The sequence below is a fragment of the Elephas maximus genome, chromosome 8 (genome assembly GCF_024166365.1).
Source record: "Elephas maximus indicus isolate mEleMax1 chromosome 8, mEleMax1 primary haplotype, whole genome shotgun sequence".
Taxonomy (NCBI): Eukaryota; Metazoa; Chordata; class Mammalia; order Proboscidea; family Elephantidae; genus Elephas; species Elephas maximus.
Genome location: NC_064826.1, coordinates 74,889,818 through 74,907,627, shown reverse-complemented (window position 1 = coordinate 74,907,627; position 17,810 = coordinate 74,889,818). Strand labels below are relative to the sequence as shown.

General features: G+C 36.4%; 1 protein-coding gene across 10 annotated transcripts in view; it reads left to right on the top strand.

The window, feature by feature from the left end:
* DGKB (diacylglycerol kinase beta) overlaps positions 1-11,993 on the top strand; it is a 795,246-nt gene extending 783,253 nt beyond the window's left edge. For all 10 annotated transcript variants that reach the window (XM_049893502.1, XM_049893507.1, XM_049893510.1 and 7 more), the window contains one exon: positions 11,668-11,993. In XM_049893502.1, coding sequence (XP_049749459.1) covers positions 11,668-11,775 — 108 coding nt within the window. In that variant the 3' untranslated portion in view covers positions 11,776-11,993. The remainder of the gene's footprint in view (positions 1-11,667) is intronic.
* The last annotated feature ends 5,817 nt before the right edge of the window (positions 11,994-17,810 follow it).

The window sequence follows — 17,810 nt, the reverse complement described above, 5'->3', positions numbered from 1 at the left end:
TGCTCCAAAATGCTACAATGGAGAGAAAACAATAAAACAAACAACAAGCTTAGTGAAGATTTACATTAGTAAAATATCACACAAATGTCAAATTCCAATAATGATGTGAGGCCTGTGAATGAAAGGTTCATGGTACATACAAGGATCTGAAAGAAGACACGATAGATGGAGCACAAAAGAAGAGAAATGTGGGGCAAGGCAGGCAAGGTGGTGGGGACCAGAGCCCACAGGACCCGTAGGCCCACAGGAAGAGGGATTATCCTCTTTAGTTTAAGAGTCACGTGGAACTAAAGAGAGGTTTAAGCAAGTGATGTGGCCAGATTTATGCAGTGACAAGATCATTCTGGGCAAAGAATGGATTTGAGGGTGCTGGGGAGTAGGAAAATAGTGACCAGTTAGGGCATTTCTGCAATTGTTCAGGCCTTAGGATGGTGGTAGTAGACATACAAAAAAAAAAAATTAAGAACTGTAGAAAATATCTGAGAGAAAAAAATGACAAGTCTTAATAATAACCTGGCTATGGGAGTTAAGGAGAAGAAGGTGTCACGGTTGATTCACATGTCTGGTTTGAGCAACTGAATAAAGGGTGGCACAACTCCCTGAAATAGAAAAGTCTAGAAACTAATCAAGGTATTTTGCCATTACTGCAATGCGAGTTCAACTAAATTTTGTCCAATAACCAATGTCCTAGGCACATTGTTATAAATAAATAAATAAATAAATAAATAAATAAATTTTTTTTTTTTCATTTTACCATGAGATGACAATTTTTGTGGGTAGGATGTCAAAATGTTTACTGGATTACCATGAGAGAGTTTAACATTGAGGGGAGAGTGCTTAAGATCAGTACTATGATGCCCCAAATAACCCAGGATATGCCTGAGTATAGTAACAAGCCCACCCTCTCTGAGGGCTAGTAAATGCCCCATGTTGATTTTTTTTTTTTTAATTGATTCTTTCCTATTGCTAAAAGTGGAACCTGGCATGTGACTGGAATGCTACCAGGTGATCTGGAATGCTCAGAGAAAAGGCAAATGCCCATGATATGCCATCTCCCAATGCCACTGTTCCAGTTAAGAGAGGGGTTAGCAAAATGTGTTTTCCATTTGATTGAAAATACTACACTAAAACTAATAGGTAACATTTATTATGCCCATGTAAGCTGTGCACAGTCTCATTTGGTGCTTCCAGTGGTCCTGCAAAGTAGGTGTTTTTGTTATCCATCTTTAGCAAATAGAGATTCAGGCTCAAAAATGTGAGAACTGTTGCTAGGGTCACACAGCTGGAAGTGGCCATGCCAGGACCCAAACCTTGCCTCACGCTCCCAGTGACCATGTCCTTAAATCATATATTCAATGGGAATGCCATAGAAAAAAGTGTATATAAAATAGTATTCATTAAGAAAAATAGAACCACAAGTTGCAAATATTTACTGCCTGTTTTGTTTTGTTTTCTATGTGACCAAAGATTTGGAAAGGCTCTAAGAAAGGATAAACAGTTACTGGGTTGAAATTGTAGGTATAATTTCTCTGTTAAAAAAAAAAATATGTAAATAATAAAAATAGATTTAAAAAGCCTTTGACCCTCCCTGACAACAAACTTAGAACCGTAAAAATATTTTGGAAGAGAGAGCACACTTTATATCTTAAAGAGATTTCAAATGCAGGTGTGAATATTTCTCCTGCAATGTGGCCAAATAGCCCATCACTTTTAGGAAAAGTTTCTCTTTCCTCATACTATATGTGTTTAAAATTCCCATGGATTTAATCAGTAAGTAAATCTCTCAAAGCCATTTTTAAAGATTTTATTTTAACTCTTCACAGTGATTTCTCTGAATTTGATACTAGATCAAAGACTTTAACACTAAATTTGAAAATTGCTCTCATCCCAGAAAATAATGGCTAGAATCATAAAGAAGCTGGCAGAGGGATTTTAGAAAATTGTTATGTTTCATTGCTTTGCTGTTTTGGCAGTTATGGACCTGAAAAATTTAGCACGCCCTTTATTCCTGCTGTCATGTGGCTGAGCTACAAGTCTGAATTCAAAATGGTTTCCATTATTGGAAGGAGACAATCTTATTCCAGAATCAAGCTAGGTAACTTTTAATGTTCTAGATAATTGCTAAATTAAGCCCACCCAAGGATTTTTTTAAGACATTTATTTCTTGTTCTGAAAACCCTATTCATTTTTAAAGTAACTGAAAAAATAACAAACTTTTAAAGAGAGGAAGCAGGGAAAGAAAATGTTGGCCAGATACAGGAAGAATGTTTAAAAAAGGAAATGCTCCCTAGGTACTTTCTAAGAACCACAATAACATTAAGCCCAGCCTTTTGCAAAGCAATAAGAATCAATTGAAAGATTATGCATTTTAGCCAAATTTAATCAGTTGGTACATTGCCAAAATTAGTATATATTCTAATTCAGAATTTTCAGAGATCGAACTCTGAATGGTGGTACTCAGTATAACAAAGATATGCTACATGAATTGGTTTTCAGACTCATTAAATCATTATTTTAAATTGAATGTGTTTCTTCCTCCAAAAAGTCAGGTCTAATAAGTTCTTTATCTAAATTATAGATATAATATTTTGGTACTTGACTATAATCACATCAAGGGTGAGCAAATTATGGCCTGTGGGCCAAATCTAGCTAGCTGCTTGTTTTTGTATAGGCACAGAGCCAAGAATGGTTCTTGTATATTTTAATGGCTGAAAAAAAATAAAAATGATAATATTTTATAACATCTGAAAATTATATGAAATGCAAAGTTTAGTGCTCATAAAGTTTTATTAAAACACTGCCATGGCCGTTCATTTATGTACTGTCTGACTGCTTCTGCATGACAAAGGAAGAGTTGAGTAGTTTTAACAGAGACCACACATCCTCTAAAGCTTAAAATATTTACCATCTAGCACTTTACTGAAAAAGCTTGCTTGCTGATCCTGAATTACGTGAACATCTACTTAAATATCCTGCAAGACATAACTCTCAAATATAATGATCTCTATGTTTGGAATTACTTTAAACAATTTAGTAACTTGCATCACTTCCATGCAAATCATTGTGACAAACTGAAGCATATCTAGCCAAGATTCATATAATTTGAAGTTCACACCCTAATTAATTGGAGAGGAATAGGGTGTACTAAAGACTGACTGGAAATGTGTATATGATGGCATTTCTATCTAGTTTGTCTTCTACGTCTCTGACGTCTCTGACTACTAGTACTTATATTCCTCCACTGGCTACCATTGTCCTGTCCTACTTTTAAATGTCCTTGTTCCCAGCTTCCCAGTTTAATGTCTATTATTTGTATTTGTCACACTGTGCTTCAGGAATCTCGTCTCCATGAATAGTATTATACATTCATCATACCCAAATCTATTTTGATACCAGTTCTCCTTTTTTGAACACCAGAACCATACATCCAAAAGACACACTGGATATCTCCTTTAGATTGTCACACTCATTACTAATCTCACCAACTTCCTGGTTCCCACCCTGCCAAAAATGCTTCTTTTTCTATAAGGAGCATCACCACACACACAGCAACCAAAGCCAAAAGCATGGAAACCATACTAGAATCTACCCCTTTTTCAATACCCCACATATCTAATCTGCTACCATGTTTTGTAGATTGTGCCTTCTCATTATCTCTCAAATCTGCTCCCTACTCTCCTCCCATTGTTGCTGCCTTAATTAAAATTCCATTTCATTTTTTTTTTTTCTGGATTACTACATCCCACCTGATCTGTTTTGTCTCTATTATGGCATCTATCCCCTTAGCTCTGCTGCCAGAGAGATGTTACAAAAACCTTTGAGGCTTAATTATGTTGCTGTCCTAAATGATCTCAATGGAATTGTTCTGTGTTCCTACTGAGCCCTGAAGGTATCGATACCACAATGCACATCACATTCTACTACTGACTATATGTTATCATCATTAGACTACAAGCACTTCAAGTAGGTAAAAACAAAACAAAAAATAAATCTATTCAACTTGGAAACTCCAGTACTATGCTGAAGTAAACTGGTGCCAAGTAGATTAACAGTAAAGACAATTAAAGTTGCTATGGGTCGGAATTGACTCAATGGCAACGGATATTAGCTGTATATTTTGGAGGTGGCTACACTCATTCAGTAAACAAAGAAGTAAAATGACAAAAAGACCAGGTCCTCTCAAAGTTAAAAGTACATATGAATCCATGGGAATTTTGTTACAAAGCAGAATCTGATACAGAAAGTGGACCGGTTCAAACCCTAACCTTTCGGTCAGCAGCCAAGCATTTAACCATTGTACCACCAGGGATCCTTATAATAAAGGGTAACGGGAATATTTGATGCTTATGGACAGGGATCAGAAAGAAAAAACAAGTGAGCTGGGCTAAATGCTGTCTGGCAAAAAGACCCACCCCTCTTGCCTCCAACCTTAAAAAGTGGCTAAATAAAGTCTTTGGTGTGAACACAGATATCTAATGGGAACAGTTATGTTCTGTGAGACATAAACCCCTTCTTCTGTCCCTTTTTGAATTCATAATTTTATTCTATAGTCTTTAATCATAATACTTTTGTGGTAGTGGGCTTTTGTTGAGCTTAGGGCAAAGAGGTTTATGAAATGGACAACATCTGAGTTACGGTATAAAACCCATTGCTGTTGAGTTGATTCTGACTCATAGTGACCTTATAGGACAGAGTAGAACTGTTCCATATAGTTTCCAAGGAGCGCCTGGTGGATTCGAACTGCGAAACTTTGGTCAGCAGCCATAGCATTCAACCACTACGCCATGTGTAAAGCACATGGCATAATGCTCTACTCAGAGTAAGAGCCAAATAAATAGGCCTTATCATACATTTCTTGCTATTTTTAAAAAAATTTTTTGTATTATTTTTAATATTTCAATTACAAGGAAGAGCCATCACACTTTGCCACCTTGACAGTGTAATAAAAAAAAAAAAAAAACTTTTTTTTTTTTTTTTTATAGCAAGAAGAAAACTGTGTATTCTAATCCTTGACCCAGTTACCGGTTTCTATGTGTCTATCCCTATGTCATACTGAATAGTTATAAAATTGCAACTAAAAACATTTTTTTTATCTTTGTGTTTCTAGATGTGGTCAATCTTAATATGAAATAGAAAGAAAGAAAGAAATAGAAAGCGCCATGAGGCTGTAGAAGTGCCTCTCCTCTGCCACGATGGCTTTCTAAAGGAGTAGATGAAAAGTAGAAATGAAGAGTTTTCACAGAAGGAAACCATTCTGTTGCTGACATTATTTACCTTGCATTTTTAAGTACAACTTTCCTTGATGAATCTGGAAAGAATAGGCCTCCATCCCCTTCTAAGTTCAGCCATTCTTTTCTACCTTCGTGCAGCCCTCCATCTTCCACCATTTTAGTTACAATCTCAGATTCTCTTAGAAAACAAAGAATCAAAATGAAGTTGCAAAATGCCTTGAACTGGTGCTCAATAAATACTTGATGTGTCTAGGAACAACTGAGAAGTAATTCCCTAACTTGCAGAAGATGGAAATACTCAAACAGCCTAACATTTGGTTCCTTTGCAGATTGTGAAAATTTAGTACAGTATTCTAAAGTCCTTGTGGGGAAATCTGCTCTCTACTCATTGACGTTTATCCAGGAGATAGCAAATTCTCAAAATAAATAAATAAATAAAAATAATTAAAGTAAAAGAAGACTGAATTTATAAGGATCAGGTATCTGAATCATTATTACAGACCTTCCTGTAAGCCCCCTCCCCAGGTTTTTCCTCATAAGCAATATGACCATGAGATTTCACCTCTGTCTATAGCTCTCTGAAGCCTACACCTGGACTTTCTGTGACTACAGCACCAACAATTTACCTGGTCTGGAATTTTTCTCATCGTTAATGGGAAAATTTTTGCTTCTGCCCAAATATATAAAAACATGTAATGATCCAATGAGATATACTATACACGAAGCGTGGATTTTTCATGATAAATATTTCATGAATGCTACTTCCCTCCTGATTAAGAGGAAAACATAGCCAATTGTTTCTCATTTCCACAAACAACAGACAAAAATGATGTTTATTTAATTTTTTACAGAAAAAAGTTAGGTTACAGAAAAAATTGTGTACTTTGACCATGTTGTTGTTGTTGTTGGGTTCCATCAAGTTGGTTCTGACTCATAGCAACCCCATGTACAACAGAATGAAACACTGCCCAACTCTGCCCCATCCTCACAATCGTTCTTATGCTTGAGCCCATTGTTGCAGCCACTGTGTCAATCCGTCTCGTTGTGGCTCTTGCTCTCTTTTGCTGACACTCTACCAAGCATGATGCCCTTCTCTAGGTTCTAGCCCCTCCTGATAACATGTGCAAAGTGTGTGAGACGAAGTCTCGCCATCCTTGCCTCTAAAGGGCATTCTGGCTGTGCTTCCTCCAAGATAGATTTGTTCATTCTTTTGGCAGTCCATGGTATATTCAATTTTCTTCACCAACACCATAATTCAAAGGTGTCAATTCTTCTTCAGTCATCCTTATTCATTACCTGCTTTCACATGCATACGAAGCAAATGAAAACACCATGGCTTGGGTCAGGAGCACCTTAGTCCTTAAAGTGTCATCTTTGCTTTTTAACACTTTAAAGAGAACTTTTGCAGCAGATTTGCCCAATGCAATACATCCTTTGATTTCTTGACTACTGCTTCCATCGGCTTTGATTGTGAATCCAAGTAAAATCAAACCTTTGACAACTTCAGTCTTTTCTCCATTTATCCGTGATGTTGCTTATTGATCCAATTGTGAGAATTTTTGTTTTCTTTATGTTAAGGTGTAATCCATACTAAAGGCTGTGGTCTTTGATCTTCTTCAGTAACTTCATCAAGTCCTCTTCACTTTCAGCAATCAAGGTTGTGTCATCTGCATATCTCAGGTTGTTAAAGAGTTTTCCTCCAGTCCTGATGCCCTGTTCTTCTTCATATAGTCCAGCTTCTCTGAGTATTTTCTTATGCAGATTGAATAAGTACAGTGGAAGGATACAACCCTGATGCACACATTTCCTGACTTTAAAGCACTCAGTATCCCCTTATACAGAGCCCTGGTAGTTCAGTGGTTAAGAGTTCTACTGCTAACCAAAAGGTTGGCAGTTCAGATCCACCAGCTGCTCTTTGGAAACCCTACGGAGCAGTTCTACTCTGTCTTCGGGTGGGGCGGGGGGGGGGGCGGGGGGGGCAGCGGACAAAATCGACTCCATGCAATGCATTTGGTTTTCTCATTATCCCCTTGTTCTGTCTGAACAACTGCGTCTTGGTCTATGTACAGGTTCCTCATGAGCACAATTAAGTGTTCTGGAATTCTCATTCTTCCCAATGTTATCCATAATTTTTTATGATCCACACAGTAGAATGCTTTTGCATATCCAATGAAACAGAGGTAAACATTGTTCTGGTAGTCTTGCAGCTAGGATCCATCTGACATCAGCAATAATATCCTTCTTTCCATGTCCTCTTCTGAATCTGGCTTGAATTTCGGCAGTTCCTCTCAATACACTGTTGCAACCACTTTTGAATGATCGTCAGCAAAATTTTACTTACACATGATATTATTGATATTGTTGGATAATTTCCACATTTGGTCAAATCACCTTTCTTTGGAATAGGCATAAATATGGATCTCTTCCAGTTGGTTGGCCAGGTAACTGTCTTCCAAATTTCTTGGCCTAGATAAGTGAACACCTCCGGCACTGCATCCATGTGTTGAAACATCTCATTTCGTATTCTATCAATGGCTGGAGACTTGTTTTTCGCCAGTGTCTTCATTGCAGCTTGGACTTCTTCCTATAGTACCATCAGTTCTTGATTATATGCTACTTGCTGAAATGATTGAATGTTAATCAATTCTTTTTGGTACAGTGTCTCTATGTATTCCTTCCATCTTCTTTTGATGTTTCCTGCATCGTTCTGTATTTTGTCCATAGAATCCTTCACTACTGCAACTCGAGGCTTGAATTTCTTCCTCACTTCTTTCAGCTTGAGAAATACTGAGCCTATTCTTCCCTTTTGATTTTCTAACTCTAGGTCTTTGCACTTGTCGTTGCAGTACTTTGTCTTCTCGCAATCTTCTGTTCAACTCTTCATCTTTTTTTTTTCCTTTTGCTTTAGCTACTCTACATTCAAGAGCAAGTTTCAGAGTCTCTTCTGACACCTGTTTTGGTCCTTTCTTTCTTTTCTGTCTTTTTAATGACCTTTTGCTTTCTTCATGGGTTATATCCTTAGTGTCACTTCACAACTCATCTGGTCTTTGGTTATTAGTATTCTATGCATCACATCTATTTTTGAGGTGGTCTCTAGATTCAGGTGGGATATACTCAAGGTAGGAAACCCTGGTTGCATAGTGGTTAGGAGCTATGGCTGCTAACCAAAAAAGGTCAGCAGTTCGAATCCATCAGGCACTCCTTGGAAGCCCTATGGGGCTGTTCTATTCTGTCCTATAAGGTTGCTATGAGTAGGAATTGACTTGATGGCAGTGGAATGGTTTTTTATACTCAAGGTCATACTTTGGCTCTAGTGGACTTGTCCTAATTTTCTTCGGTTTCAACTTGGACTTACATATGAGCAACTGGTGGTCTATTTCACAGTTGGCCCCTGGTCTTATTCTGACCAATGATATTGAGCTTTTCCATCATCTGTTTCCACAAATGTAGTCAATTTGATTCCTGTGTATTCTATCCGGTGAGGTCCATGTGTATAGCCTCCATTTATGTTGGTGAAAAAAGATATTTTCAATGAAGAAATCATTGGTCTCACAAAATTCTACCAATCTGAGGCATCGTTTCTATCACCAAGGCCATATTTTCCATTTACTGATTATTTTTCTTTGTTTCCAACTTTTGCATTGCAATCACCAGTAATTATCAATGAATATTGATTGTATGTTCTGTTAATTTCAGGCCGCAGAAACTGGTAAAAATCTTCAATTTTTTCATTTGGTCTTAATGGTTGTTGTGTAAATTTGAATAATAGTTGTATTAACTGGTCTTCCTTGTAGATGTATGGATATTATCCTATTACTGACGGGGCTGTATTTCAGCATACGTCTTGAAATGTTCTTTTAGATGACAAATGCAGATGCCATTCCTCTTCAAGTTGTCATTCCCAGCGTAGTAGACCATATGATTTTCCAATTCAAAATGATCAATACCTGTCCATTTCAGCTCACTAATGTCTAGGATATTGATCTTTATGTGTTCCATTTCATTTTTGATGATTTCCTATTTTCCTAGATCCATGTTTGTACATTTTACTTTCCAATTATTAATGGATGCTTTTAGATATTTCTTCTCTTGTTCAGTCATGGCACATCAGCAAATGAAGGTACCAAAAGCTTGACTCTATCCACATCATTAAGGTCCCCTCTACTTGGAGGAGGCTGCTCTTTCCCAGTCGTATTTTGAGGGCCTTTCAGCCTGAGGGGCTCATCTTCCAGCACAATATCAGACAATGTTCCATTGCTGTTCATAAGGTTTTCACTGACTAACTTTTTTTAAAGTAGATTGCCAGGTCCTTCTTCCTATTTCATCTTAGTCTGGAAGCTCTGCAGAAACCTGTCCGCCATGTGTGACTCTGCTGTTACTTGGAAACCGGTGGCATAGCCTTTAGCATCACAGCAACATACAAGCCCCCACAGTACAACAAACTGACGGATACATGGGGGACTTTGACCATAAGAGTGATTAAACAACTAAGAAAATGGATTATGGATAGTGTTTAAAATAGGACTGTGGTCAACCTGCCTAAACACTGAAAACTAGAACTCTGTGTTATCAGTGTACGTGAAGGGTACCATTTAAAAATGACAGTTCTTTGGAAAATTATTCATTTTCAGCATTAAAAAAAAAAAAAACTAATAGTGTCTTTCTGCCTAGCCTTCTATTTCAGCATCGGTAACCCTAAATGTGCTTGTTGAATTTCTCTTTCCTACTAGTCTATAACTTTTTGTGTGCAGAGATTGTGCATTGTCTGGTACAGTTTCTGAAACATCGTAGAGGCTCAATAAATTTTGTCAAGTGAATAAATGAATGAATGATACTGTACTAGAAACTGTCCATACCTAGTATTCTGAGGAGTTAGGGTGAAAATATAATCTAAAGCCAAATTATTGACAGAAAATCTGGTAAAGACCATTTTCAGTGTATATAGATATGTGTGCTCTGGCATCTTGCTCTCTGGCTATCAATGCTCCAATTCATAAGGTAATGATAAAAAAAAAAAAATCAGAGATCTAGAGTTTGGGGCTGGTTTGGCTTGGTGGCCTTTTACAGGTGCAATTTATTTTTACCATCTAGAGAAGAACCCTGAATCCTTCCAGAATAACCTGATTCCAACAGAGTTAAATAAAGTTGTTCATCCTTTCAAGGTTTGTCACATACTTCTGTCTTTCTAGACTCTGAAGTAAATTTCCCTTCTCCAAAAGCCCTAGTACTGATTTTAATGATCCTGCCCATATGACATGCTTTTTTTTTTTTTTTTCATTGCTATTAGTGAATGGCAAGTAAAGGATATTCATTTTAACTTGAAAATGTCAGGTATGCACTTTAAGAGATATATTTTCTACAGCTTTTAATGAGGTGGTGTTTCTTTTTGAAAGAAATACTTATCTCTGATGCTGGTACTGTGTAGGTGACAACTGATATTTAATAAGCGATGGCTCTTGTATTAGTTGCAGTTCACTAAAGAAAATGTCTCAGATTGCTTTTGAAAAACTCTCAGCGTCACTAGCCCAAAGGCAAGATGTGACCTTTTTATTACATAATGAGAATCATTTATTATCTTACAATGTATCTTAAAGTCACAGACAAAATGCCACTTTGATAATTGCTTTCAATTAGCTTTGAGCATAGCATATATTCATAAAATGTCTTCTCTAATTTAGACTTGAATTAGAGAAAACTGCAGACATAATCTACTTTAAGGTTGTCTCATTTAAGGTGATTCGTAGTTTTATATCAAAGAAATCAAAACGAATAGCTTTAGAACAGTCTCTCAAAGTGTTTTAAGCAGGCTCTTCAATATTTGATTCTATTCTATTACCAATTAATTATCAAATTAGAAAGCTAGTTCATCATTTTTGACCTTTTATGCATGTTAACTTTTGACTTTCATTCCTAATGATTGTTTTGAAATTAAGCCTGGCAGTTCATGTTGAAAGAAAGAAACAATCTGATTAGCGGGATAAAAAAGACTCGCCTCGATACCAAGTACATCAGTACGTCCTGATGTTGGGCTGTAACTGGGATCCCGAATACTGTAATGGCACATCCTTTCCTGCCTTAAATCAGTAATATGTAGCTAATAAAAAAAAAAAAAATAGTTAAGAAATTATACTAGATATTCATGTAGCTAAATAGGGAGTACTGAGTAATGTTAGAGGTAATATGCTATTTAAAATGCGACCTTGGGTAATTTTTATTTTGTGTTGGTATATGAGCATTGGGATATGGTTTAAATGTATACCTTTATCTCCTTTAAAACTATTTTTTGAGATAGTAGACACTCTGGGACTATATACATGTGCTGTTTCAGCAGCTCATGAAATATTAGTAACTTTAACAGAGATTCTCACAAATCAGTACTGTATCTGAAGCTTATTTTATTCTCTCTCCTTTTCTCTTACTATTTTTTCCCCCCTAGATAAAAATTACTCACAAGAACCAAGCCCCAATGCTGATGGGCCCTCCTCCAAAAACCGGGTTATTCTGCTCCCTTGTCAAAAGAACAAGAAACCGAAGCAAGGAATAATCCCGTATCATTTCCTTCTTAGAAGTCTAATTAGCATAATTGGGCCATGGAGCACTTCTGCTGGAAATCTTCGAACCATTCCAAGTCTCATGCTCATGTAAAATCATTTATTTGGTTTAATGGTTTTTGTTACTGAGCTAATGTAAAGTTCAGCTATTAGGAAATTTATTGTCTCGGTTTTTATAGGTATCTTTGCATGAAGAAAGCAGATGTTTACATTAAGTGATACTGCATATTTTTATTGCATGCACTCCCATAGATTTTATGTCTTCCACCCATATCTCCCCCAATTTCCATTTATCAGTGTGTAGGAAAAACCTATGAAATATACAAAAAGAAGTACCACGGTAAATATGAGTCTCTCAGTGTGATACCAGTTACTAATAAGCACTAATCAGTAATGCTGCTATAAATGTAATCTCAGACTGCTATACTTTTCCCTTTTAGAATCAAACAGCTGATCAATGATCTTTGACCTATGACTTGAGGAGAGAATTTTAATGCAAAGATTTTATGAAATAGTTGCCTACGATCCTTGCTATATCTAAATAGTTTTTCTTCAACATCTTAATGCTTTTGAGTGGAATTTAAAATATCAGGTATCAAGTTTTCTTGTTCTCAAAAACAGAAAGTGTTTTTCTGTTGTTTTGTTTTTAATGCCAGAAGTGAAGACATGTTATTGGCAGTAAAGTGTGGTAATCTGACAAGCCTTATTCATTTCTGCGTGTGAATCTAGAACAAAATTTATAATCACACCGGTAACCAAATCATTTTAAACTATGTGCCTAATAAACTGTGTTTCCCACCAAAGATTTAGCAAAATATGCTTCAGAGAAATGGGTTAATGCATAATTAATTAAGCCTTGTGGAGCAAATTTATGGTTTTTATGATTCATTTGACACTGGCTAAAACTCTGGAAGAGGGTGAATTATCCATTAATTATCATTAAAACGCTCACCATTCACAAACAATAAGCCATACAACAGCTGATTTCTTACTGTGTTGGTCATTTATAAATATAGGTGTCTGAAATTTTTAATGGAACAGTTAACTACACTTGAGGGAAGTAAATGATTGTATCAGTTCCTTTGAGTATTAAATTGGGACCTGTAATAATATTGAGCTGACTGAAGCAAATCATGCATGCAATTAGCCCTTCCCCATCCTCCCTCACTCCCAACTCTTTCACATTTTGAATGTTTATTTGACATTCAAAGACGGCCTGGATCATTGTTTCAAGTGTTCGTGGCATGGTTGGATTCTCTGTTTTAAGAAATCGTGGAATGGTACTTGATGTCACATTATGCCTATGATATAAAATGAAACGCTCCTCTGAGCAGTCTCGGTATTGCTGTTCCTCCATATTGACCTGCATCTCATCATAGCATGTTTTATGTTTTCAAACATGCCGTAAGGAAAACAAGTGCTTGAAATGCATGATTTATTAGTTTTCCCTCTCCACTCTGCATTAAAGTGCTAATGATTTATCAGTTCTATTTTTCTATTGATTCATTCATCTTTGAATAACAAATTGCATTTAGTGATTCTGTTGAACACAATTCTATGCATGGATTTATGGGTTTCAAGTGAAATTGCTATAATTTTAGTTCTTCGGTTTGAAAACTCCGCTGAATGCTGTTATATCAAATAGCTACTCTCAAGCAATGTGCTATAGTGGGAGATTATGTATGAAGTGCATTCTTTTAGTGTGCCAGGAACATTGGATGGTAAATTTCAATCAACAATAAGTTTAATTGCTTTAAAAATAAAAAGCCTTTCAATAAAATTAAGACACAATTTAGCATTCCCAGGAAAATTATCATTACAATTGCAAATTTATTACAGCAATCACTTGCCCTGATATCATAAAAAAAGAAAGGAAAAAAAAAGTTATATAGCAGAGCATTCATCTAGACCAAAAGAAATCTCAAAGTGGTAACAAATACATTACTGACATAATGTTACATTAACACACACATTGATTTTGTGTATCTTTGGCTCCAGGTAATAAATATTTTCATTATCACTTGACAAAATTCTCTACAATGGGCAGGCAGGCTTTGTGTTAAAAACATATTTTGAAGCCACAAATTATTTTATATTTGGTACAACATAAAATCATTTCTTGGCTACCTTTTATAGTATATAGTTTGAAGGCAGCAACAGTTTGTGAGTCATTCCGAACAATCTGTGCAGTGGAAAACTGTTGAATAGACAGTGAGATGAGATACATTAAACAACCTGCCTATAAGATTTCAATATGGAAATAATAGGATAGAGCTTCACCTCAATGTAGCTGTATAACTACAATTAGTGCTAATAGTAGTTACTCAGATTTCCCCTCAGTTGGATTCATAAGTACCAAGAGTGAACATTCAAATATGAATCAAATGTTACTTTGCCAAACTCATTTTCTAGAGCTACTGATGTGCTTGCCCTCCAAGTACACTACTCCTGGGGTTTGGAAAGTAGGTTTTTAAAATCTACTTTGATAGTTTTGAAGTCAGAAAAGATATGCCCCCCTTTTTTATGACAGCTTCAAGTGAAAAATATATATTTTAAGGAAATTCTAAATGGAAAGTTCTATGGTATATTAAAATACTGAATAATGAATGTTAGCTTTCAACCGGTAGAAAATTTTCTTCTATGTGTGCGGGTGGATACTTGAGTTGTTAATCTCTTTTAAATACAGTAGATACAGCATTATAAAGTTTTAAATAGATGAAGCTCTTAAGTGAAAATTAACACTGGGCTTCAGGGGGTCGCGGAAAACAGATATCCACTCTGCTAAACATTGTCATATGCTAAGTCGGTAAAAACAGAGAGATTCCAGAATAAGCCTGGATAGCCACACTTCTAAGAAAGAGGGTGAAGGTAGCTATGTCGAACCAGAAATTTTAAAGGACATAAATGTATATTTCCAAGTACCTGTGTGCTACGGCTGCTAACCAAAGGGTCGGCAGTTCAAATCCGCCAGGCGCTCCTTGGAAACTCTATGGGGCAGTTCTACTCTGTCCTATAGGGTTACTATGAGTCAGAATCGACTCGACAGCACTGGGTTTTTTTTGGGGGGGAGGGGGGAGGTGTATACCATGTGTATTTCATGCTAACAATATTGATGTGTCTATTGTGGTGCAAGGAAATATCTTGTAGGAAGTGGAAAAAATAACATTTTAAAACATTTTTCATTTGAAACAGGTCATGCGCTCACAAACAGAATACAACAAGAAGCTCAGATGTTTAGTGTAGATAGCCTACGACGGGCAAAAATTTCAATCCAGTCAGGACTAATGAATCATATATACGTTTCCACATTTTGTTTTGTTTTCCTTTTTTAGGGGGATGGGAAGCAATTGCAATTTTGAAGGAAGAATTTGGTTTTGAATCACAAACTGTATACTACTTGAATAAAACAAGATTTTTAAATGTCTTCATTTCTTTTTGTATCAAACTTAGTTTTGTCTATTGTTAGAAAAGGAAACTGGACTATTCTTGGCACATGTGACCCTCAAAGAATGTATTAAAATACAGTATATATATTCAAAATGGAAAGAGTAAACCCTTATATGTTGTAAATATGAACTTTAAAAAAAATAAATGAAAATGTGCAAAAGAAGAGCTTTGATTTTGGGGAAGACGGAAATCATCTCTTAAAACTCCCAATTAAATTGCATTGTATTTAAATGAAGTTGGAGTAAACTCATGTTTGAAATATCCTATCCGTCCTTATTGTGTTTAAAAATATAAAATTCACTAAGTTACAGTATCCTAATTATTTTCTCAGAAAGTATTATATTCAATATTCTGCTTTTTGAAATAAAAATATTAACCAATCAGTGAAGTGTCATTCCTTACTGCCATTTTGGCCAAAGTTCACCAGTAAATTAACTGTTCAAGCAGTCTGACAGTCTACCTACTTGTCTGCTAGAGGTACCCAGGCCAGCCACCCTGCCTTTTGTCAGTGAAGAAGCAGCATGGGTATTTTGTTTGTGAGTTCTCTGTCCTTATAACTGAGCTGTTATACTTTGTGGTATTTTGGGCCCTAAGTTGCTGCTGTGGACATTATTCCAGCAACTTCAAAGATTCCAGGAAAGCCGGAAAACTAGCTGATGAAATTGTGGGAACTGAAAGACTAGGCATAGGGCTGTCTGTGGACTTGAGTTGAATTTTCTGAATAAAAACAATTTCTGATTTTATTTTGTGTAACAGATTTTCTTTTGTGTAGCAAAAATTTCTTGAACACTGACTGGGTGCAAAACATTTTGCTTTAGGGTCCGTAGCACTTAAGAAAAAAAAAAAAAAAACTTTGCTAAAGGTCTTTCCATTTTTTGGGTAGAGTTAAAGTCAGTTAATGACCATACTACATGGTGGGCTAAGGTAAGAACAAAGGTAAGTAAAATGAGATACGTATTCAAAGGAGGAAAGGATGATATATATGGTTGGGGGAAACTCAAAAAGGCCTCTAGAGAAGGCAGATCTTTTAGATGGCTTTTCAGAGTAGCTAGAGTTTTATATGGGGAAAGGAGAAGGGGAAGGGAAGAAACAGAGAGAAGAAAATTTATCTATATTTTTATTGTTCATTTCTGCATCTTCACATTAACATCCACAGATACTGTAAATTCAAAATCTCCAGCATCAACCTAACTGTTCCTGCTCCTGAATTCCTTTCTCAGTGAATTCGTCTCTCAAGTTAGAATCTAAGGAATCAAATACCCCTTCTTCTAAATGGTCACTCCTAACAGTCACATCAACTTTATCACCTTAATATTTGTTAAGTTAATTATCTCCTTACTATCCCCTCTGTTTTTGTTCAGGCTTTCACCATTTCACGCCTAAATTAATAATTGTAGTCAAAAGGGGCAGATCCAAGTTTTGTGGGTACTGAAAATCCACTGCTGTCGAGTCTACTGCAACTCATGGCAACCCTGAAGAACAGAGTAGAACTGCCCCATAGGGTTTCCAAGGCTGTAAATCTTTACAGAAGCAGACTGAAACATCTTTCTCGCTCGGAGCGGCTGGTGGATTCGAATCATCAACCTTTTGGTTCACAGCCAAGTACTTTAACCACTGCACCACAATTTAATGAGATCTCATTAAGAGAAGGAATTTAAAAATTACAAAGAAAAATATTTATTCAGAATGAATTAATTGTCTGACTCATTTCCATTTTTTTCCTACATATTTTTGCTGTAGCTTTTTTGATCCCCTCTTTATAGACAAATTTATAGTATTTTTCTACAGAGAGAATAAAAAGAACTCAGTCTTTCCCCTTGTACATTTAAATAAAACTTCCTAAATTGACAGTCTAGAAATTTATTTCATCTTCCTAACTCCAGCCTTTTGATCTCACTTAGCAAGGTCCTCACAAGACCAGGAGGCTACAAGGCCAGGAGGTCAGAAGGTTGGGGTCAAAGTGGCCACAAAGCATAAAGTCAGGCAGTCTGTCTTTCAGATCCTTCTACTTTGGGTCAAAGATGATTATCTAGGATACCCAGGGTGTTGTTGGGAATCCAGGTGGACGTGGTGGCCTCCAATGCGGGACAGCATTTCACGATGCTGGCGTGTGACTGTCGGGCTGCTGCTTGCTTCCTCTCTCTATTCCTCAAGCTTTGGAACTGGTTCATGCACATGAGCGAAGCTGAAGCCTCAGCTTCAGAGCTTCAAGATAAACCTGTTTTGGAAGTTAAGAGAGTTCTGAGGACAAAAGTTTAAATTTTAGTCCCAGCTGCCCAGTTTATAGAATATGAATCAGAGCAAAATTGCTTACTGTAATCTAAGTCTCAGTTTTCTCATCTGTAAAATAAGGACAAACATAGGAGCAGCAGATGTTGATCAGCAGGGTAGTTGTGAGAATTAAATAGAGATAATTTTCAAAATTATCTATTCAAATCATATCTGTTAGTTTCGATAAACCCATAAACCCATTGCCATCGAGTCAATTCTGACTCATAGCAACCCTATAGGACAGAGTAGAACTGCCCCATAGAGTTTCCAAGGAGCACCTGGTGGGTTCAAACTGCCAACCTTTTGGTTA